The sequence below is a fragment of the Brachyhypopomus gauderio genome, chromosome 1 (genome assembly GCF_052324685.1).
Source record: "Brachyhypopomus gauderio isolate BG-103 chromosome 1, BGAUD_0.2, whole genome shotgun sequence".
NCBI classification, from domain to species: domain Eukaryota; kingdom Metazoa; phylum Chordata; class Actinopteri; order Gymnotiformes; family Hypopomidae; genus Brachyhypopomus; species Brachyhypopomus gauderio.
The window spans coordinates 1,290,723-1,314,103 of NC_135211.1; the positions used below are offsets into that span (position 1 = coordinate 1,290,723).

The 23,381-nt window shown below is 43.1% G+C and overlaps 1 protein-coding gene across 4 annotated transcripts in view; it reads left to right on the forward strand.

Annotated features, from left to right (window-relative positions):
• dgkza (diacylglycerol kinase, zeta a) overlaps positions 1-23,381 on the forward strand; it is a 90,343-nt gene that overhangs the window by 52,790 nt on the left and 14,172 nt on the right. For 3 of the 4 annotated variants that reach the window (XM_077006005.1, XM_077005913.1, XM_077006079.1), the window contains 6 exons: positions 3,756-3,796; positions 4,918-5,120; positions 9,769-9,882; positions 12,254-12,310; positions 21,565-21,599; positions 22,672-22,721. In XM_077006005.1, the coding sequence (XP_076862120.1) occupies positions 3,756-3,796; positions 4,918-5,120; positions 9,769-9,882; positions 12,254-12,310; positions 21,565-21,599; positions 22,672-22,721 (500 nt within the window). The remainder of the gene's footprint in view (positions 1-3,755; positions 3,797-4,917; positions 5,121-9,768; positions 9,883-12,253; positions 12,311-21,564; positions 21,600-22,671; positions 22,722-23,381) is intronic. The other variant, XM_077006170.1, reaches the window with a different exon arrangement.

A 23,381-nucleotide genomic window follows, 5' to 3' on the forward strand; every position in this document is an offset into this window, starting at 1 on the left:
GAGAGAAGGGGCATTATGGCAACATGTCTATGAGGAGCACAGTTATGCTAGACTGTGGATTGGCCTGTGTGAGCTGCAGTATGTGTATTGCCCATGTGGACTGGAGTCTGTGATTGATCCATGTGGACTTGGGCATGAATAACTCTATTTGAATAACTCTATTTGAATAACTCCATTCAATGCCACATTAGTAAAGTCGAAAGGCAAGGCAAGGCAAGTTTATTTATATAGCACCTTTCATACACAATGGTCATTCAAAGTGCTTTACAAATGAAAAGAAAACACAGAAAAATGTAAAACAATAGATTTAAGAAATTAATCACATATATAAAGAAAAATATATAATAAAATAACATAGAATGTAAGAAGTACAGTAAATAAAATAATAAAAAGTAAATAAGATTTAAAGGGGGGAGCAAAGATAAGAACAGTAAAAATAAAATGTTAGACTTAAACATAAAAAAAAAAAGAAACACAATAAAATCTAAAATAGGAAGCATGATTAAAACAGTAGATTTAAAGGAAGTTAAATTAATGAAGATAAAAGTGCCGTTACAGAGTAAAGGTAATTAAACTGAGCTGAAGGCCTGCTCAAACATGAAGGTTTTCAGTCTGGATTTAAAGGTATCTAGTGTTGGGGCTCTTCTAATGCTCTCTGACAACCGGTTCCATTTCTGAACGCCGCCTCTCCATGTTTAGTTTTTACCTTAGGCTGCACTAACTGACCAGTTCCTAATGATCTGAGAGTTCTGCTCGGCTCATATTGTTGGAGCACATCCAATAAATATACTGGTCCTACACCATTAAGACATTTATAGACCAGTAATAGTACCTTAAAGTCTATCCTGTAACATACGGGTATCCAGTGTAAGGATTTAAGGATGGGAGTGATGTGCTCCCTTCTTTTACTCCTAGTGAGAACTCTGGCAGCTGCATTTTGAATCAGCTGAAGCTGTTTAATTGTCTTTTTTGGGAGTCCAGTTAGGAGCCCATTACAGTAATCAATCCTACTAGAAACAAAGGCGTGGATGAGTTTCTCCAGGTCTGCTTTAGCCATACAATCTCTGATTTTGTTTATGTTTTTGAGGTGATAGAAAGCTGATTTGGTGACAGCTTTGACATGACTGCTAAAGGTGAGATCAGAGTCCATTAGTACACCAAGGTTACGTACTAGTTCTTTAGATTTTAGGCCTCTCGAATCTAGATAGGCAGCTAGTCTGTGTCTTTCATTGCTGTTCCCAAATAAAATAATGTCCGTTTTATCTTTATTTAACTGCAGAAAGTTGTGTTTCATCCACTTGTTTATGTGCTCAAGGCATTTACACAGTGAGTCTAGGGGACCGTAGTCGTTTGGGCAGAGAGCCATGTAGATCTGAGTGTCATCTGCATAGCTGTGGTAAGATATCCCATAAGAATGCATGATTTCACCCAGAGGAATCATATATAAATTAAATAAGAGTGGCCCAAGAATTGAACCCTGGGGTACACCACAGGTCACTGGCACAGTCTCAGAAACATTACCCTCCATTTTCACAAAGAAGTTCCTTCCTTTAAGGTATGAACTGAACCATTTTAGGACAGTTCCTGAGAGTCCAACCCAGTTTTCAAGTCTATTTATGAGAATTTTGTGGTCAATGGTGTCAAAGGCAGCGCTGAGATCGAGCAGTAGAAGAACAGACATGTTTCCTGAGTCTGTATTTAGCCGAATGTCATTGATAACCCTAATTAGTGCAGTCTCAGTACTATGATTAGGTCTGAAGCCAGACTGAAATTGGTCTAGACAGCTATTTGTGGACAGAAAGTGCATAATTTGCTTGAAGACAATTTTTTCTATTATTTTTCCAATGAATGGTAGATTAGAAATTGGTCTATTATTATTCAACAAGCTTGTATCTAGGGTTTTCTTTTTCAAGAGAGGCTTCACAACTGCAGTTTTTAATGCACTCGGAAATACACCTGACATGAGTGAGGAATTTACTATTTGAAGAATGTTCACAGATATAGCAGGAAAGACATTCTTTAAAAACATGGTTGGTAATGTATCAAGGCTGCAAGTGGATGATTTGAGATGACTCACTGTATCAATTAAACCTTCTTCATTAATAGTACTGAACTGGGACATGTTGAACATTTTGCGTGGTTTTGGAGAGAAAATCGGCTCGTTGGTGGACATAGGCGTACAGATGGCTTGTCTGATATTGTGGATTTTAGTATTAAAGAATTTTGCAAACTCATTACTCATCTCTCAATTGAAACTAGCTCAGGGGCCATATATGTAGGTGGGTTTGTTAGTCTGTCAACCATAGTGAAAAGCACTTTGCTATTGTTAACATTATTGTTAATAATGCTAGAGAAGAAGGATTGTCTAGCTTTACACATTATTATATTGTAATCACGCAGCCTATCTTTGAAAATCTCTTTATGTACGTGAAGGTTGGTTTTACGCCATCTGAGCTCAGCCTTTCTGCATTCTCTTTTTTGGTGCTGAACTGAAGGATCATTTCTCCATGGAGCTTTCTGCTTACATTGCATGGTTTTAACTCTAACTGGTGCAATCTGATCCAAGATACTGGCAGTTTTTGAGTTGAAACTATCCAGCAGAGTATCAACAGAGCCTGATAGTTGGCAAGGTGCAGAGCACACTTTGGTAACAAAAAGTGCAGCAGTCCTGTCATTTATCTGTCTTTTCTTTAACCTAACCTGCCTGGCATTGCTATGGATTGAAATCAACATTTCAAAAAATACACAGTAGTGATCAGACAATGCAACATCCTTAACACAGGCTGAGATGTTAAGACCCTTTGAGACCACATCCAAAGTGTGACCATGGCAGTGCGTGCTTCCAGTCACATGCTGAGAAAGTTCAAAAGATTCAAGTACATCATAGAATTCTTTGGCATAACTATCATTGGGATTGTCAATATGAATGTTAAAATCACCAGCAATAACAAAATGATCAAATTCAGTAGAAATAAAAGATAACATATCTGTGAAATCATCAATAAAATTAGCATTGTACCTAGGAGGCCTGTAGACAGTGACTAGTAATATTCTTTGTACCCCTTTTAAAATTGCACTCAAATATTCAAAAGATGTGAAATCACCAAGTGACAACTGCTTGCATTGGAAAGTATCATTAAACAACATTGCTACACCTCCACCTTTCTTGAAAGTCCAATTTATTTGTATAGTGCTTGTTACATGAGCTAATGTCACAAAGCAGCTTTACATATGTGGGTCCAAGTCCCCAGTGAACAAGCCAATGGTGACGGAGGCACTGAAAAACATCCATGAGCATGAGAGAGAAACCTTGAGAGGAACTGGGGTCAACAAAAGACAGACTATAGCCAATAAAAGCCCATAAATATATATTTTTTCCATTTCCAGATAAAGCCACTATATAAAAAACATACACAGCAACAATATTATTATTATATTAATATTATTCAATACTATTCAGTGGTCTCTCATGAAAAAATAAAGTGGTATACTATGTACTATTGCATTCAAAGCCACAAGCTGTGCAGTGGATTCCAAACTTTTTCTGCACTGTCCCCATTTTGTGAGCCCCCCCCCCCACTCTCTCTTTCACACACACACACACACACACACACACACACACACACACACACACACACACTCCTACACGTACATGTCCTTTAATTTTTTCATTAGGTTCCATGGGTCAATCTGAGTTGATGTCTGATTCATTCCTGTTTGTGTGTGTTTGTGTTTGTGGTGGTCTTTTCCCCCAGCTACAACAGCAGACCGTTTTTACAGGATTGATCGAGCCCAGGTAACTGCAGCTCTGCGACAGTGATGGCTTAGTTACCTTGAAAAAGTAATATGATTACTGATTACTGATTACTCCTTTAAAAAGAAACTTTGTTACAGATTACTTGATTTTAAAAGTAACTATGTTAGATTACAAGTTACTTTAGTAGTTACATTCAGCAGCAAAATGAGTTTTTTTAATAAATCACTTTATTGGAAGTTCATTTTTAACAATAGCCTATCTCCTGACATTTAAATAATGTATCTCCTGACATTATGTTTGTGTCGCTGCATGGTATTATTTGTAAATACATTTGTTAACGTAATACAAGCGAACTATTCAGTCAGACAGCTATTTGTTGTGAAACGAAATACCATTACAATTTCAAGCATTTTTAAGTAGGCTAAGTTAGCCAAAATTCTAGAACTTTTCAAACCTGAAACACAAAGCAACATTAAAATTCGTCAGGTAAATGTTCCTTCCCCTGTTTTTGAGGGGTATTTCTTTACACTACCGCATATCGTTATGGACAACACTGCACAGAATGATGTGTAAAACGCTCTCGCGCGGGGGGGGGGGGGGGGGGGGGGGGGGGGTGTGTCTAGACGTCAGATTGGCTACCATGTATGTCAATCAAAATACAACCGTCAGTACAGATGGACGATATCCTGTCATTCATCCACTACTTTTTAATGTCATGCGATCTACACACATTCCTTCCTGATCGACCCACACTTCCTTCGCGTTCGATGTAATGGGCATCCCTGGATTAGAGTAACGCATTACTAAGTAATGTGATACTAAGTAACGCGTTACTGACATCAATGCTCTGCACACACACTTACTGACAGCTTTTATTCATGTGTGCTTTACGAACATCCAGCCAGTATGAAATACTCTAATGCTCATGAATTGAGACTCACACAGGTGCTAAATTGAATGTGTGTGTGTGTGTGTGTGTGTGTGTGTGTGTGTGTGTGCGTGTGTGTGTGTGTGTGTGTGTGTGTGCGTGTGTGTGTGTGTGTGTGTGTGCGTGCACGGGTGTGTGTGTGTGTGTGTTTGTGCGTGTGTGTGTTTGTGCGTGTGTGTGTTTGTGCGTGTGTGTGTGTGTGCGTGTGTGTGTGTGTGTGTGTGTGTGTTAGGAGCACCTGCACTATGTCACTGAGATCTCTCAGGATGAGTTATTTGTTTTGGATCCGGAACTAGTTGTCATGGAGACTGTGAGCACGTCACCGGGGGTTCCTGACCTGGTAGACTCAGATCTCACATCGTCCCAGCAGAAGTTTGCCTTCCCATCATCCTCCTCTTCTCCACCCTCCTCTCCACCCGTCTCTCCACCCCTCAGGTCAGATATCACTCACAGACTCACATATACAAATGACCTAGTTTTGAAGCATTAAAGGACATATGCTATCTAGATTAGTGATGTAGTTCAGGTTTGTTTTTAAAGTCAGGTAATTATCACCACCATTTTAGCAATAAATATGTCATTACTGGTGTGGAGATTTATACAACAGTGTATGGGATATAGGAAATAATAAACATGACACTACTGGTGTAGAGATGTATACAGCATTATGATAAAAGATATAAGGCCCATTTCACACAGTAATAAGATGTATCTATGGTACCGTAATGTACTGTATATGATACCATATTTCACAGTTATACAGTATATAATGCCATATTTACCAAATATTTATCATACCATATAATAATAATGGTATGATATACTACCATACTGCATTTAATGTGTTTTCAGACCTTGCATATATTCTGAGTGTTTTATTTTAGACTAATTTTATTAGTTTTATATAGTTTACTCTTTGTTTATTCTATGTGTAAATAGTTCCGCTTAACGTACCTGGAAAGAACCTGTTCTCAACCTGACGGAGCCATAATCAGTTTTACTATGCAAGGGCTTCACCTCAGTGTTTAAATATGAGCTAAGCTAGAAAACAACTTACTGGAAAACACCTAGAGTTATAACACCTAGAGTTATAACACCTAGAGTTATAATGTGAACAAAGGAAAATGCCCAGTGAGGAATTATTGGTCTGGGAGGGACATCTGGACGTAACAAAGGAGGACGGAGACAACAGGTCAGAAAACTGGAATCTTAGCCGTTATCATAACGTTAGCTTAGTGCTACAGCCTATTTTATGGTTTATGGTTTCTTTATCTTCTCATTCACCAGTGTGAAGCCATCTTAACGGCCTCTGTGCTGCCTTTAACATTCTCATTAAATTGGCCATGGATTAAATGCTCCTCAGAGCTTTGCTGCACCGTGTGGCTGAAGAACACACCCTGGTGTTGTGAGCGTAAAGGATCTGTCGCTACTCAGGAGACTCACAATGAGAGTGCTGCTCATGATCTCTTCTCATTTGTAACGGTTCACCAGCAAATTCACCACAGCTAAACTCTACATATGCGTAAACACACATACGCAACATTTATGGAGCATTCACTGTTGAATCTAGTGACTCTACTGAAATGTATGTGTGAGAGAGAGACACAGGAGAGAACCTCTAGAAGTGTGGTTTATTTATAAATGAGAAATCTGTACAACACAAATGATCTCCTCTTGCTTGTTTTGGTTTGTGTGTTTTCAGACCAGCTTGCCTGTGTGTAAGAACCAAACAGAGAAGGAAGAGATGAAACAAACCACTGTTGAAGGTGTTTGACTAACTGTAGTCAGACAGTTTGGCTAATTAAATATTATGTAACAGATAAAGAGAGAAAGAGAAACGTAATGGTTCCTTCTATTTTCTGTTTATTTTTCTTTCAAACAGAACAAGCAGCTGTGTGTGTGTGTGTATGTGTGTGTGTGTGTGTGTGTGTGTGTGTGGGTGTGTTTGTGTGGGTGTGTCAGTGCAGTACTAACAGTGGGTCAGCCTCTTGCTCCAGCTTAAAATCTAACAAAAGCCCACAGAGCAAATGTCCAGTGGGTGCTTGCCTGCCTGTGTTTGTACATGCATGCATGGGTTTATGTGTGCATGTGTTTGTGCGGGGTGTATGTGTCTCTGTTCATATATTAAGGCATATGCCAGCCCAGTATCTATCTTAGCCCATAATGTATATAAATGAATAAGCTTTGTGAGTGGAGTTGGCCCTGAGTGGCATTAGTGTGTGTGAGTGGAGTTGGCCCTGAGTGGCATTAGTGTGTGTGAGTGGAGTTGGCCCTGAGTGACATTAGTGTGTGTGAGTGGAGTTGGCCCTGAGTGGCATTAGTGTGTGTGAGTGGAGTTGGCCCTGAGTGGCATCCTGTGTGTCTGTAAGGCCAATCATGGGTTGAATCACCCCCAGTGTCCCAGTGTTATATACGCAAGGCCAATATCAGCTAGAGTAATAGAGTAAATCGTTGATCAAGAATATTTATTGAATACTGTGTTGATTTTTAGAAAGTTGTGAAATATTCCTTAATGCTCTGTGGTGGAGTTGCTGGTGTTGAGATGGTCACATGCATGAATGCTGTATTTCATCTTCAGATTGATGACCTCAGCACCAGATTGACCACCCCAGTTCTGCTGCCCACACGCTAACCTGCACCACACCAGAACATGTGACCAGAACACCAGAACACACAGCCTGGCCAGGACATGAGCTCAGCCAGTCCACAGCTGACTGGTTAGACTAGAGAGACATTCACCCTAGAATCTTGGACATGAATGAAATCAATGGTTGATTTATGGGTCGGTGTTGTTTTGCATGCCTGACTTCGGCCCAGTATAATTTCCTAGACTGTGACTACAGGTTCCTAGGTGATTGTAGTTCCTCAAAGATCAAAACCAAATGTTTCTGTCATCTGAGAAATGATCTTCATCTTGTCAACATTTAAGCCCTCAAGTGTGAATTATTACAATAATATTAGATGTGGTTGCTGTGCTGTGCTGTTGCCTTGGTGATGTGTGTGTGTGTGTGTGTGTGTGTGTGTGTGTGTGTGTGTGTGTGTGTGTGTGTGTGTGTGTGTGTGTGTGTGTGTGTGTGTGTGTGTGTTTTGCTGCAGCAGTTTGAGGCATTATAGATGAGTAACTAGTCCTGCACACCGTTATGAATGTCTACAGTCATAGCTGTATTTCTCCGTCCTAAATGGTACATTCATTAAAACATCTGTTGGCTGTGTTTCTGTTGGACGGACATGAAAAATCTTCCTAGTCCTTTTATCCACAGCTCCAACTGTGTTTTATGGTTATTCTTTTTAAAAGCAAAACAAGATCTTTTTTTTTAATCTTTTATCCTATATTTCTTCTCCTCTTTCATTATTCTCTCTCTGCATTCTTGGGCACACACACACACACACACACAGGTCTGTTTTTCAAATCACTGTGCTCTTGATCACCCTGGGGGATGAAAGAATAATTTTCACTCAACAGAAACTTTTTGTTGCTCACACTCAAAATTGCCTTTAAAAAGACACAATGTATAAAAGAAAGTTTAGCCTATGTATCTGTGGTACAGAGAGCTGTAAGCAAAGTCTAATACAACGCCATATCTGATTTATTAAATGATAAACGTTTGTCCAAGGTTTCCAATTGAAGACATGAAAAACTGGTTTATAAGTATTTATATCTACAGCCCTACATATTGATCATGTATTGACCAGGTAGATCTTAATAATTTTTTAAACGTTCTACAGGCAAATGAAAAGTGAATAATGATGCATGTTTGGGTTCACTGGTTGGCTAGTGTATTGCCACTTTGGGCCACAAGCTAAAAACAAGTTTTGCTTTTTTTGAGAGTACTTGACTGAGCTAGAGATGGTAGAGAGGAGAGCAGGAGGTATATCCATCAGTCCCCACCTATATTTGATCTTTCTAAAAACAGGCTGAAGCACTTGAATCCCCCGTTGGTTCTGTGCGATCTATCAGTGCATGACCATGTGTGTGTAGTGAGCATCAGAATACGGCACACACAAGTGAACATTCTTCTTCCAAGATTAGACTGTGAAAGTGAAGCTAATGTATTTTACATATCCTGCTGCTTTGATCCCCGTCTCAAAGCTCCCCACAGAATGGAAAAAAAAAAAAAAAAAACAGAAACACAAGAAAGAATCAACAGTCAGCCCTCTGGCGCAGACGGTTTGCTCTACGGTATCAAATTCTCAGTTTTACTAAGAAATGAAAAGCAGAAAATGCTTCCCTTCCGTTTGTTGAGGTACAAGTTGGATCAGTGATGTTGAACCGTAGTCAGGTGAGGAGGCGCACACCCTCCTGTGTTCCCAGATGTGTGACCCTCCCGTGTTCCCAGATGTGTGACCCTCCCGTGTTCCCAGATGTGTGACCCTCCTGTGTTCCCAGATGTGTGACCCTCCCGTGTTCCCAGATGTGTGACCCTCCCGTGTTCCCAGATGTGTGACCCTCCCGTGTTCCCAGATGTGTGACCCTCCCGTGTTCCCAGATGTGTGACCCTCCCGTGTTCCCAGATGTGTGACCCTCCCGTGTTCCCAGATGTGTGACCCTCCCGTGTTCCCAGATGTGTGACCCTCCCGTGTTCCCAGATGTGTGACCCTCCCGTGTTCCCAGATGTGTGACCCTCCCGTGTTCCCAGATGTGTGACCCTCCCGTGTTCCCAGATGTGTGACCCTCCCGTGTTCCCAGATGTGTGACCCTCCCGTGTTCCCAGATGTGTGACCCTCCCGTGTTCCCAGATGTGTGACCCTCCCGTGTTCCCAGATGTGTGACCCTCCCGTGTTCCCAGATGTGTGACCCTCCCGTGTTCCCAGATGTGTGACCCTCCCGTGTTCCCAGATGTGTGACCCTCCCGTGTTCCCAGATGTGTGACCCTCCCGTGTTCCCAGATGTGTGACCCTCCCGTGTTCCCAGATGTGTGACCCTCCCGTGTTCCCAGATGTGTGACCCTCCCGTGTTCCCAGATGTGTGACCCTCCCGTGTTCCCAGATGTGTGACCCTCCCGTGTTCCCAGATGTGTGACCCTCCCGTGTTCCCAGATGTGTGGTTTGTGTTAAGTATCTGTGTCCTTCTGCCTGTGTGTAGTGTCATAGATGGCCAGGGAGCCTCTCTGAGGAAGCAGGTAGCCAGTGACAGCTCTGTCCCTGAAGCCGAGGCTCACAGTGACTCCCTCCACACAGCCAAGCCCGCTCTCAGCAGGTCAGGGTCACACACACACACACACACACACACACACACACACACACACACACACACACACACACACACATATACACTCACAAATACAGTCACAATTGCACACCAAAGGAATAAGGATATCTCTCAGGTTAGTGGTTAAATTCTGATGAATGAAATAAATAGCGTGTGTGTGTGTGTGTGTGTGTGTGTGTGCTTGCTTCTGTATGTGCGCAAGGTTGTTTGTGTGTATCTGTATGTGTTCGTGCAAGGTTGTGTGTGTGTGTGTGTGTGTGTGTGTGTGTGTGTGTGTGTGTGTGTGTGTGTGTGTGTGTGCATGGTGTTAGTAGCTAGAAGGCATTTTCAGGCAACAGCTGGAAAAATGCCTGAAAAGCATGGAATTACATTTACCATGTGTATATTCATCTTCCATTCCCCGCACTGTGGTGTGTGTGTGTGTGTGTGTGTGTGTGTGTGTGCGCGTGTGTGCGCGTGTGTGCACTTTTTGTGCCATTATATAAAATTCAGTCTGCTTTCCATTTTTTTATAGTCTCTGTGCTTGTCATGCATGGTGAAATGCTCTAAAATTATTCCTCTTATTGAAGTTAATACCACAGTACCCTGTTTCAGTTTTGCATGCTTAATAAGAGCTTTGTCTGCTCATCTTGCCTTTTCAAAATAGCTTGGGTTTAAGAAATATTTGAAGAATTCAGTCTGGTGAAACTATAGATGTTACTGCCTGTCTGTCCACTGATAGTAACAGATAATTGATTTTCTCACTGGATCATAAGGCAGGAAGGAAATATCAGCATCTCGAAGAGTCTGCCAGTCCTCAAAGTGGAATCAGCCATGAAATATAAAGACATTAGAAGGCTTTGATATTGAGGATAGAGTCTGACAGGGCTGTCAACACTGGCTGACACTGCCCAGCTCCAAGTATCATGCAGAGCCTCGAGGTCAAGCGCTGTCCTGAGGGGACATCGGGGGAACCTGGACCATAGACAACATTTACCCCCAAAACTGCTTCCCTGACATCGTGCCTGGCCGAGCATATAATGCAGCCTGTACGGCCGTGGTTAGCAGCCTTCACGATTACTGGAGATGTGCTTGTGTAAGGCCAGCCAGCTCGTTGGAGGCCATTAACTTTAAATAGGCCTGGTTAATGTTGCTTTACTGATTAGATTTGCTTACCTTGTCAGACCCCATATTATAACTCATCCATTACTTAGTCTCGCCGAACCACTTTTATCTCATTAGGAAGGGAACTGTCTCCGCAGCACTGCTGTCCTAGAGCAGCTTTACACAACTGAGCTGCTCTGTCAGTCCACGCCAACACACACTGCTGTTTTAGGATCAGACTGCACTGATCTTTCCCATCCTATACTACCCATGAGTGCTCTTCCTGCTGTTTTAGGATCAGTCTACTGGGTGTTATTAAGCGTTTGTGTCTCTCTATTTCTGATCTAGGGTTAGTGTCACGGATGCACAGAGCAGGGCAGCAGGGAGTGCCGTCAGCTTGCCCACACACACTTACACACATTTAAACCAATGTGGCCGTTAAAATGCTCATTACTCATTTCAACCAGTACAAATCCCTTTCCCCATTTAAATGGTGCCAATTCAAAATATATTCGAGTTGAAATAGTTTTTATTATTATTATTCTAATACTAATTATTTTAATTAATTTGTGAATCAAATATTTTTCCTGTGCAGTCACTGCTGTTCACACTTAGGCTGCCTTATCGCTCCACCCATACTGACATTGCGCTAGCTTGTGACGTAGCGCTGATGGAGATGCGCTTAGCACACGCGTTGTCGCATTCCAGCACCTTTGATGTGTTTTTAATCTCTCTGTCTCAGCCGTCACTAATGAGTTTCCGTTAGTTACCTTCACATTATCCAGATAAGCTGTTAGCTAAGCGCTTTCATTCAGAGTGAAAACAGCACCAGGATTTTGACTTGATGAAATAGCTGTCGGCCTCTCTTCGCTTATTTATCAATTAATAGGCAAATATTAATTTTTACTTCTGGATCTGCTGGACCAAGGGACTGTAAGGACTTAGGAGCACAGAATGACCAGCATCCACTTCCAATTACAACCCGCAGTTTAAACTAGAACAAATTCCACATGTTATGAAGGACAAGCTTTAATTAACCCCTCCACCATGTTGCTGATGTTCAGAACTGATGTGCACTTCACAGCTAATTTACACTCACTGGTATCTTTCTCTGACTTTCAAAGTTTTCACTAGTTATTTTACACATAATATTTATCATTTATGTTTTCTGTATTTTTGATAAATTCAGAATTTTGTTGCATTTTTTGAGTCATTGTGTCATGTTTGTTTCATGAAGTGGTTTTGTTCAGTCTTGGTTTGGTGTATTGTCTTGAAGGGCGGGTGCTGTTCATCGCTCAAACACAACTGCTGCAGATTTCAAACCAGCAACCAGGTAAGACTGCCATTCCTTCTCCCCTCCTCCTCTCCTCCTCTCCTCCTCTCCTAACCTCCTCTCCTCATCTCCTCTCCTCTCCTGGTGTTAATGCATTTCATCCCTAAGTGCCCTGTGCATGGTGGATGTTGGCGTTTAAAGTTTAAATGAGCTCACAGATGAGCCCAGATGTACTCCCCTGGGGGGTTGTTACTGGCCCCCAGTGCAGCACCCATCTTTGCACGTTAGTCCTGTGCCCCTGCTGCCAGTCAGCAGGGGGACATTTTTGTGGTTATTATTTTTGCTGGAATGTTCTGTCCCTCATTAGAGTCCAGCTGTTGCTCCTGGCACAACCTCAGAGAACAACATGCTCACACGCACACACACACACACACACACACACACACACACACACACACACACACACACACAGGACTGCAGGCAAGAGCCATTAAAAATGATAGTGATGAGCCTGGTGTTGGGGTCTGCATGCTGTCCCCTTTATTTCCCTTCACAAGTTCCAGGGACCTTCCACTGAGTGATAGAGCTGCTTCACCTTCTTTATCAGTGTAGTCGCAGTGTGTCGGGAACATAAAATGGACCTGAGTTTGTGTGGCCTCTACTGAATACTGCTATTTGAAAACAGCTAAAGTCCTGTACTGCTGCTCCTGAATTCAGAGTCAGTTTAATCATGCCGGCGTGAGAGAGCGTATAGTCTGCTCTGTTGTCCCGGTGACGCAGGCTTCACTCCTCCCCTTTTGCATGAATGGAGGGAACATTTGGGGTTTTGGTTTCTGCTTCCTGTAGTATGAAAAAGCAGCTTCACAGCATCAAGTTCTCCTTTGTTTTAATGGGATTATTAAACACTAATCAGCTTATGTGGCCCAGTCCCGTGTGGGGGGGTGAAGGTGCAGAGAGACCCGCAAACATCTTATCATGGGCACACAACACAGCCTCGGGGGGGGTGCACAGAGGGACCGGGAGAGACGGGAATGATTAAGTCATATCGGCGTTGGTGTTTATTGCTGAATGCCTGTGGGATGTGGAGTCTGACTGGTGAACAGGAGTTGGTGGGGGCCTGAGAGAGACTGAGAGCAGGAGACAGAGCCGGTTACTGAAGCGAACAAATACGTTGCAGATGGATTTGGAGAGAGTGAAAGAATTAGGTTTGCGGACCCGGTTAGCCTGAGGGTTTTCAGTGCTGTACAAATATGCTTATTAACGCTCTTATTAAGAGATGCTAACGTAGCTAACAAATGAGCACTCATGCTGAATGCTGGTGCTACAAGCTTCTGCTGGTGAGCATTGTGCTGTTTGGCTGAGCTGTAGTTTAGGGGCTGTAACTGGACTCCACTGGGTTATCATCACTGGACTCCACTGGGTTATCATCACTGGACTCCACTGGGTTATCATCACTGGACTCCACTGGGTTATCATCACTCATGCCCAAAGCACATGCAGTTTCACATGGTGGATTTGAGCAGGGTGGGTAGAAGTTTTGGTGGGGACGGTTCTGGTGGGAGGCACGGATCCTGATTGCTCCCAAGCAGGCAGAGCTGATGGACAGAACCGTTTGCAAGTGCCAGTCTATCCTGAGATGTCCTGATACACCTGTAAAATTGAAGAACACAAAAACACTCACATTGGAGGACAGCTGCCATGTGGCATGGTTCTCTTTTAAAGCATCATTAAAATACCCACTTTTAAGATGTAAACTGCTGATGTAGTTTTAAAGAACTGTGAAGAACTGTGTTAAGTTCCAGAGTTTGAGCAGTCAGTCTGGTGAGCAAAGGTGTCAGAAGTATTCACATTAATTACTCAGGTTGAAGTATAGATACTAGGGTTTAAAAATACTTCTGTAGAAGTTGAAGTATCAACTCAAGCTTTTTACAAGTAAAAGTGTAAAAGTACTGCATTCAAAACTACTTAGTCATGTGTGTATATATCAGTGGGGAACCGTCAGGGCCCTCTACGCCCTCTCAGAGGGCCTAAAATATTCTTAAAACATTATATATATATATATATATATATATATATATATATATATATATATATATATATATATATATATATATATATATATAATGCTTCTTAAGGAAGCTTGGTGAAACGGATCACTGCTGAATCGTTTTGGCTCGCCTTCACGTCCTCAGCCCTTTCTCTGTGATCTCTGGTTGGGTTTCTTGTGTTTAGGTGTCTCGCCACCTTATGCTCTCTCTCATCTCTCTTGCTTTTCTACTACTTATTTGAGTAACTATCTCCTGCGCTGCTTACTAGCCTACCTCAAGTTTTCCTCCTGTTTTATCTCTTCCTATCCGTTCTTAAGTTCCTATCCGTTCTAAACTTAACTATGTCTGTCAAATATGTATATGTAGACCTGTCCTCTATACATAACACATCATGTACTAGACTACCCCTCTATACATACTACATCATGTACTAGACTACCCCTCTATACACACTACATCATGTACTAGACTACCCCTCTATACATACTACATCATGTACTAGACTACCCCTCTATACATACTACATCATGTACTAGACTACCCCTCTATACATTCCACATCATGTACTAGACTACCCCTCTATACATACTACATCATGTACTAGAATACCCCTCTATACATACTACATCATGTACTAGACTACCCCTCTATACATACTACATCATGTACTAGACTACCCATCTATACATACTACATCATGTACCAGACTACCCCATCTATACATACCACATCATGTACCAGACTACCCCTCTATACATACTACATCATGTACTAGACTACCCCTCTATACATACTACATCATGTACTAGACTACCCCTCTATACATACTACATCATGTACTAGACTACCCCTCTATACATACTACATCATGTACCAGACTACCCCATCTATACATACCACATCATGTACCAGACTACCCCTCTATACATACTACATCATGTACTAGACTACCCCTCTATACATACTACATCATGTACCAGACTACCCCTCTATACACACTACATCATGTACTAGACTACCCCTCTATACATACTACATCATGTACTAGAATACCCCTCTATACATACTACATCATGTACTAGACTACCCCTCTATACATACTACATCATGTACTAGACTACCCCTCTATACATACTACATCATGTACTAGACTACCCCTCTATACATACTACATCATGTACTAGACTACCCCTCTATACATACTACATCATGTACTAGACTACCCCTCTATACATACTACATCATGTACTAGACTACCCCTCTATACATACTACATCATGTACTAGACTACACCTCTATACATACTACATCATGTACTAGACTACCCCTCTATACATACTACATCATGTACTAGACTACCCCTCTATACATTCCACATCATGTACTAGACTACCCCTCTATACATACTACATCATGTACTAGACTACCCCTCTATACATACTACATCATGTACTAGACTACCCCTCTATACATACTACATCATGTACTAGACTACCCCTCTATACATACTACATCATGTACCAGACTACCCCTCTATACATACTACATCATGTACCAGACTACCCCTCTATACATACTACATCATGTACCAGACTACCCCTCTATACATACTACATCATGTACTAGACTACCCCTCTATACATACTACATCATGTACTAGACTACCCCTTGGTGGGTGTCTATCCACCTCACAACAGAAAGAGACCATCATCAATATGGTCAGAGCAAACAACTGCATACGTTTATAACAACTTCAACAGCACATCATTACTGACAATATTACCATCAGCAACATCCATTCAGTGAGTCTATCCGCACTGGACCAGTGACTTTGTGAAACAACTGTGCTATGAATTTGACACTCATCATCACGCCACTCTTGGTCCCTACAACTCCCGGGAGTGTATATATTTGTGTGGATGTACATGTGTGTGTAGGTGTATATATGTGTGAGGGTCTATATGAGGGTGGGTGGGTGTGTGTGTGTATAAGGGGGTGTGTATATGTATGTAGGAGTGTATATGGGTGTGAACGAAGGTGTGTAGGTGAATGTGTGTGGGTGTATATATGGGGGTAAATGTATATATGAGGTTGAGTGTGTGTGAGGACGGCTGGTTCTGGGTTGGGGGCTTGTCGTGCCTGGTTCTCACCCGGCTGCTCCCCTGTGGTGACTTCTCCCCTCCTCTCCCCTGGCGTTTGTGGTCCAGGGTGGCTCTGGGCTCCTCTGCGGGATGGGGGCCCTGCTGGGTGATGGGTGCTCTCGGGGGCGTGGGGCGCTGGGGTCTTGCTGCTGGCCCGTGATGGGGGGGGGGGGGGGCATTCTGTTGCTCTGTTTCCTCTGGTTCCCCTGGGCCTGCGCTCCGTGGTTGGAGGGGTGCTGTCTGGTGTCTCCCTCTCCCAGCCGCTTAGGCGGGCATGCGGGGGTCACTGGGAAGTGCGGCCCTGGACCTCCACAGCTCCTGGAGTGGGTGGGTGGGATTCCCGGGTCTTTCTCTGCCTGCCTCTGGTCTCTGGAGGAATGTTGTCGCAGCTTTCTACCCTCGCTATTATGTGCATTCCGTGCATTTATCCTCTGTTGCACTTACATAAACACACACACTCACACATACACATACACTCACACATACAGTCACACATACACTACCATTCAAAAGTTTGGGGTCACCTAGACAATTTTGTGTTTTCCCTGAAATCTCATACTTTTATTTATCAAATGAGTTGCAAAATGAATATAAATTTAGTCCAGACACTGACAAGGTAGAAAAATGTTTTTTTTTTTTTTTGAAATAATTTTCTACTTTAAACTTTGCTTTCGTCAAAGAATGCTCCCTTAGCAGCAATTACAGCACTGCAGACCTTCTCACAAATGTTCGTCTGTGTGATCCAAACACCTCAAGCTTTGATTCGTCTGTCCATAACACTTTTTTCCAATCTTCCTCTGTCCAATGTCTGTGTTCTTTTGCCCATATTAATCTTTTTCTTTTATTAGCCAGATATGGCTCTTTCTTTGCCACTCTGCCCTGAAGGCCAGCATCCCGGAGTCGCCTCTTCACTGTAGACGTTGACACTGGCGTTTTGCGGGTACTATTTAATGAAGCTGCCAGTTGAGGACCTGTGAGGCGTCGATTTCTCAAACTGGAGACTCTAATGTACTTGTCTTCTTGCTCAGTTGTGCAGCGGGGCCTTCCACTTCTCCTTCTACTCTGGTTAGAGCCTGTCTTTGCTCTCCTCTGAAGGGAGTAGTACACACCATTGTAGGAAATCTTCAGTTTCTTGGCAATGTCTCGCATGGAATAGACTTCATTTCTCAGAACAAGAATAGACTGTCGAGTTTCAATTGAAAGTTGTCTTTTTCTGGCCATTTTGTGAGTTTAATCGAACCAACAATTGTAATGCTCCAGATTCTCAACTAGCTTAAAGGAAGGTCAGTTTTATAGCTTCTCTAATCAGCAAAACTGTTTTCAGCTGTGCTAACCTACTTGCACAAGGGTTTTTAAGGGTTTTCTAAATATCTAATAGCCTCCTTACACAGTTAGCAAACACAATATACCATTAGAACACTGGAGTGATGGTTGTTGGAAATGGGTCTCCATACATCTATGTAGATATTGCATTAAAAACCAGACGTTTACAGCTAGAATAGTCATTTACCACATTAACAATGTATAGAGTGTATTTTTGATGCATTTATTGTTAGCTAAATTGAAATTCTTTCAAAAATAAGAACATTTCTAAGTGACCCCAAACTTTTGAACGGTAGTGTACATCACAGTCATGTGTGTAGTTTCTCCAAGTGCTGTATGTCTCAGATACACTCACACATACACTTACATAAACACACACACTCACACATACATCACAGTCATGTGTGTAGTTTCTCCAAGTGCTGTATGTCTCAGATACACTCACACATACACTTACATAAACACACACACTCACACATACATCACAGTCATGTGTGTAGTTTCTCCAAGTGCTGTATGTCTCAGGTTCACTTTCTGCTCTTCTTTTAGGAGCAGCAGTTGGTGAACCATCACAGTGGTCATTTGAGCTGTGTTCTTTCTGCCCTTCTGTCTTTTCCCTTTTTACTTTCTCTCCCCCTTTTTTCTCTGATACTGATTAGCCTAAGTCTTACAGATTAGAACTAGCTAGCCAACATAAAATGTTTCTTCACTTTTACTCAGTAGATTCAACACACGCTTCAACATGTGCATTGTTTTGTCCATCATTGATGTATTTTTCTTGATTAACTTGAAAAGTTGTCCTCATTCATCTAATATATTTTAGAATGAATGGACTGACAAAACACATGTGTCTGTTCGTGGGCAGTTGCTAAATTTTAAATGTGCCAAAATATCTTTCTTTATTTCCACAGTGTGGGTAAAAAGGTTCAGTGTTGTAGCTGTTTCACAGCAGTCATTGTTACTACACTACTGGAAATACTACAGAGTATCTCACTTTTTTTTTTGCAACAGCTTAGTAAGTTGTCTTTATCAGCATTATGTCACCATGACACACACCAAAACCCTCTGAGCTGCAAAGTCAGTAGTCAGTTTGTGTGATTTCACCCCACAAAGTGTCATGACATCCTAATGTCGCAATAAAAATGTCACTTGACGTAGTTATGTTCCCTTGACATTGAAGTTGACAATAACAGCTTTTATGAAAGCTAATGCTTGTTGGAATAAGTTTATATATATATTTGTTGTTAACAAATCATTCGAATCAAAATAATGCTTTCGTATTTGTCACGTTACGGTCCCCGACCCCTCACTTTGGGTGTGTGTTTACGTTGTCTGCGTCTACTCGTCTGCGTCTGTGGATCTCCGTGGGTGCGGTTACGTCCTGTGATAATCCATCTCACCTGTGACTCGTCTCATCATCACTTGGGGTTTATGTGGTTTGTCTACTTAATGTGCGTTCGCGCAGTGTCCTGTGCTCGTCGTTGTCTGAGTCTGCATGTTTTCGTGTATATGTGTGTGTTCTCGTGCGCTATTGCGCAATATCTGTCGACTATTAAAAGTGACGTTGTTGACTGAACCGGCAGACTCGTGTCTTGTCCGTCTCTCTGTGGCCAGCGTCACAGAACGACGAGCCGCCAAGAGACATCATGCCAGGATACGCCACCTGGCCCAAGAGGGGCCAGAGACCCAGCCGACGCCACCATGCCTCTGTACCTGCCCAGCACCGCAAGGCCACCACAAACCTTGAGTCGATGGAGCAGGACCCGATATGCAAGGTCATGCTGCTTCGGGCTCGGGAAGCCTCTTCCGCGGAGACGGCAGATCTTTTCCGCTAGCCCGCGGAGCGCATGTGGTGGAAGAGACACCCTTCTCCTTCCCGAGACCTCTCGCCGATTAGGGTAGGCATCCTTGAGCTCTGCTCCACCGCCAAGACTCCGGAGAGCGAGTTCAGGGACGAGGGATCGGAAGAGGAGGAGGGGGAAGAAGACTCGGCCCAGCTCCCTCTGTCTGTTCCGCTCCCACAGTGGATTACGGGGAGGGCGACGAAGAGGAAGAGGAAGACGACTATTCTCCCTCCGTCTGCTCTATCCCCGCTGACTACTACGGAGAATGAGGATGGTTCGGCCCCCTCGGAGCAGTCTGCTGGGACCGTAAAGGGGCGGAACAGCCCAGGGGTGAGCGCTCCCCATGACCCCTCCGAGGGGAGCGTTATGGACTGCTCCCGGGGTGAAAGTCTGGCAGAGCCCATGAGCTGGAGCCTGGGCAGTGAGGAGGAAGAGGAGATGGAGGTCACCAACAGCGCTCCCACTGCCAGGTTAGGAAGGCTCACACCCGGAGGGAGGAAGGAGCGCCAGCGGGCCCCGCCGAGAGGAGCGAGAGAGCGTGGGCGGAGCCATCCTGCGGCACGCCCTTCGGGGGCTACTGGGGAAACCAGCCGCGCCGCACCTGACACGTCCGGCAGCCGCGCTGCACCCGGTGGAGGGTTTGCGGCGAGGGCGGGGAGAGGACTGCCCACCGCAGCTCCCACAGCTCCCACAGCTCCTGTGTTCTCCCCGCTGGCCGCTCTCCTCCTGGCGCGTAGCCTGGCGCCTGTTACGTGTATATCTGTTCCAATGTTCGTGAATATTCCCGTATGTCTGCCAAATCCCCTTTTCCCCTTTGTGCCTCTGTGTGTTAATGTGCCTGTTTGTCAATGTCCCGTTGTGTTTGTCTATTGTGTTTTCCCCGGTCTTCCCAGGGAGGGTGTTCTAAGCAGTTCGTGGCGGACTCTCCACCGAGGGCGATCACCTCCCAGACACAAGACTGAGCGCGTCGGATCCGCCCATCGACGTGGGTTCGGGGCACTCGGTCCTGTTGGCACCCCGGGACGGGTAGTGCCCTTGGTAGGGGCGTCTGTCACGTTACGGTCCCCGGCCCCTCCCTTTGGGCGTGTGTTTACGTTGTCTGCGTCTACTCCTCTGCGTCTGTGGATCTCCGTGGGTGCGGTTATGTCTTGTGATTATTCGTCTCACCTGTGGCTCGTCTCGTCATCACTTGGGGTGTATGTGGTTTGTCTACTTAATGTCTGAGTCTGCATGTTTTCGTGTATATGTGTGTGTTCTCGTGCGCTATTGTGCAATATCTGTCGACTATTAAAAGTGATGTTGTTGACTGAACCAGCGGACTCGTGTCTCGTCCGTCTCTCTGTGGCCAGCGTCACAATATTAAGCTAACATTCTTCGTTGATAATTTGTGTTTTAATGTAGAATGTTTTACAATCACAGTATGTAGCAGCATCATCGCAGTAGAGTCCATTTGTAGTGAAGGCCGAGGTCAGCAACCACAGCCAGACCCAGACCCCACAAACTCTGGGTCAGCACCCAGAGCAAGAATGTCATCAACAGTCAACAGTTTACACACTCATGCAACCAAGCAAAAGACACATTTGGAGTATTTTGTTCTTAGACTTAATTCTTTGCCCTTGCATTAAGGTTAGTATGGCTACAGATGAGTGTATCTTTCCTTAATTTCCTTAGTTAATGTTGCCCCTTTTCTGTTAATAGTACCATTTGTCTGTTAATAGTACCATTTGTCTGTTAATAGCACCATTTGTCTGTTAATAGCACCATTTGTCTGTTAATAGCACCATTTGTCTGTTAATAGTACCATTTGTCTGTTAATAGCACCATTTGTCTGTTAATAGTACCATTTGTCTGTTAATAGCACCATTTGTCTGTTAATAGCACCATTTGTCTGTTAATAGTACCATTTGTCTGTTAATAGCACCATTTGTCTGTTAATGGTGCCTTTTTGTCTCCTGCAGGCCAGTGATGAATGCTAGAAGCAGCACTAGCCCAGGTAAACACTGCAGTTATAGCACAACACTCCATTCAAACCTGCCAATAAGCACACGCCAGGCTCTAATGTTTCTCCGCTGTGTTCAGTAGGTGTGTAATGCCTAGTTGCAGCATGTCAGTTCTCCTTTTGTCTTTCTCTGTGAGTGTAAAGTCAGGAGACAGAGGAACGCATCTTTGCTGATAGGCAGCTGAACGATTTTTTAAAAGCTGGTAAGGAAGAAGGTGGGAGTCGAGTCAAACGCTCCTCATCTTTCTTTACAAGCCTCTGGCAGACTGGAGGATTCAGGTGCCAGGCCTGCTAAGTTATTCTACTTCTTCTGCCTCACCGCTGGAGAGTGTGTAAAACGGCGGAGCAGAGCAAGAAATTGCAGAACAGATCAAGGTTGCGATCACTCGCACTGATCATGGTTCACATTCTGCGCTGGTGCATCCTGGCAGGAGAAGAGAACAAATATATTTGCAGAGCCTGGCATCATTCAGGCTCCCTGCTGAAATGTAAGAGAAGGATCCTCCTTAGCTCCTGGAAGCCGTCGCTCTAAGTGGAGCTGTGGGAGCCACACTGGGGCACGTGCGTCATCAGACCCAGGTGCAGGACTTAGTCCAGTGCACCTTAGTCCAGTATTTGAGCTGGGATTTTTCTCCCACTTTATGATGCAAACAAAAACATTGGTGGATTAGGTTGGGTAGACAACAAAGAGCACCCTGAAGGTTTGAACCCTGGGTTGCATACACAAATGCAAACAGGCAGAGACAGCATGGTGTAATGTGATTACTGGGTCTAATTAATATCTTTTTTCCCACTCTGGTCTTGTGCCTCCAGAAAATTAAAGAAATGCCAATGTGCTTGTAAATATTTTACAAATGCCCACTTGTACTGGGCCAATATTGCAGATAATGCATTTTGCTTGATCTTTGCTTGAAAAGCTTCATAACAAGCTTTAATTAGTTTAGCTTTTGACTTCAACAGCTTGCAGTTCTTGCAACATTAATTAGCTGAAACTAGCCTTCCATAATAAAATTTGAATTCTACAAAATAACTACAAAATAAAAGTCTTCCTGTTCTCTGCTTGCAGTGTCAGCAGATGACTTAATTGACTGTGTGAAGAACAAAGACCTTCAGAAGGTAAGAGTAATCCATAGAAGCACATTCATTTCTCTCGAGGAGCATACCTACAAATAAACAGGATAGGAATGATACTGCATTATTGCCTGGTCTCAATCAGTTCCTGCATGAAGTTCTTTCTGTTATCTGTAACCCTACCGGAGAAATAATTTACAAATATAGACAGGAAGAGATGCTATTCGCAAACAGATCAACTTTATGACGCATAATGTATGCACATAAAAACAATGAAAAAGTATTATTGACATGCAAACCATTACAGTCAGTGTACCGTGAAGACTGGCAAACAGTAGAAATAAATGACCAATAGAAGGATTACAACCATACAGGGAACACTAGCACACAGCAGACATACATTACTAACAGTGGGATTTTTAGGGTCATCTTATATATTATATTACTTATTTTATTATATTAATATTATTGGTATTAGTCACACTCTTGTCTTACCCAGGTCTTGCACATTTATGATTAAACAGAGCACAGTCTGGAGTGAAAGACTCAACATCTGCATTTAATGCACATTTTCCAGAAGCATTGTCTTTAAGGGAAAAGTAATTAAGGGAAAGAAAAACTAACAAAAAGGAAAATGTTAACAAGGCTTGTAATGCAGGTGTGGTAGTGCTGTGTAAGTCTCTAAAAAGTAAAAACATTACAGAC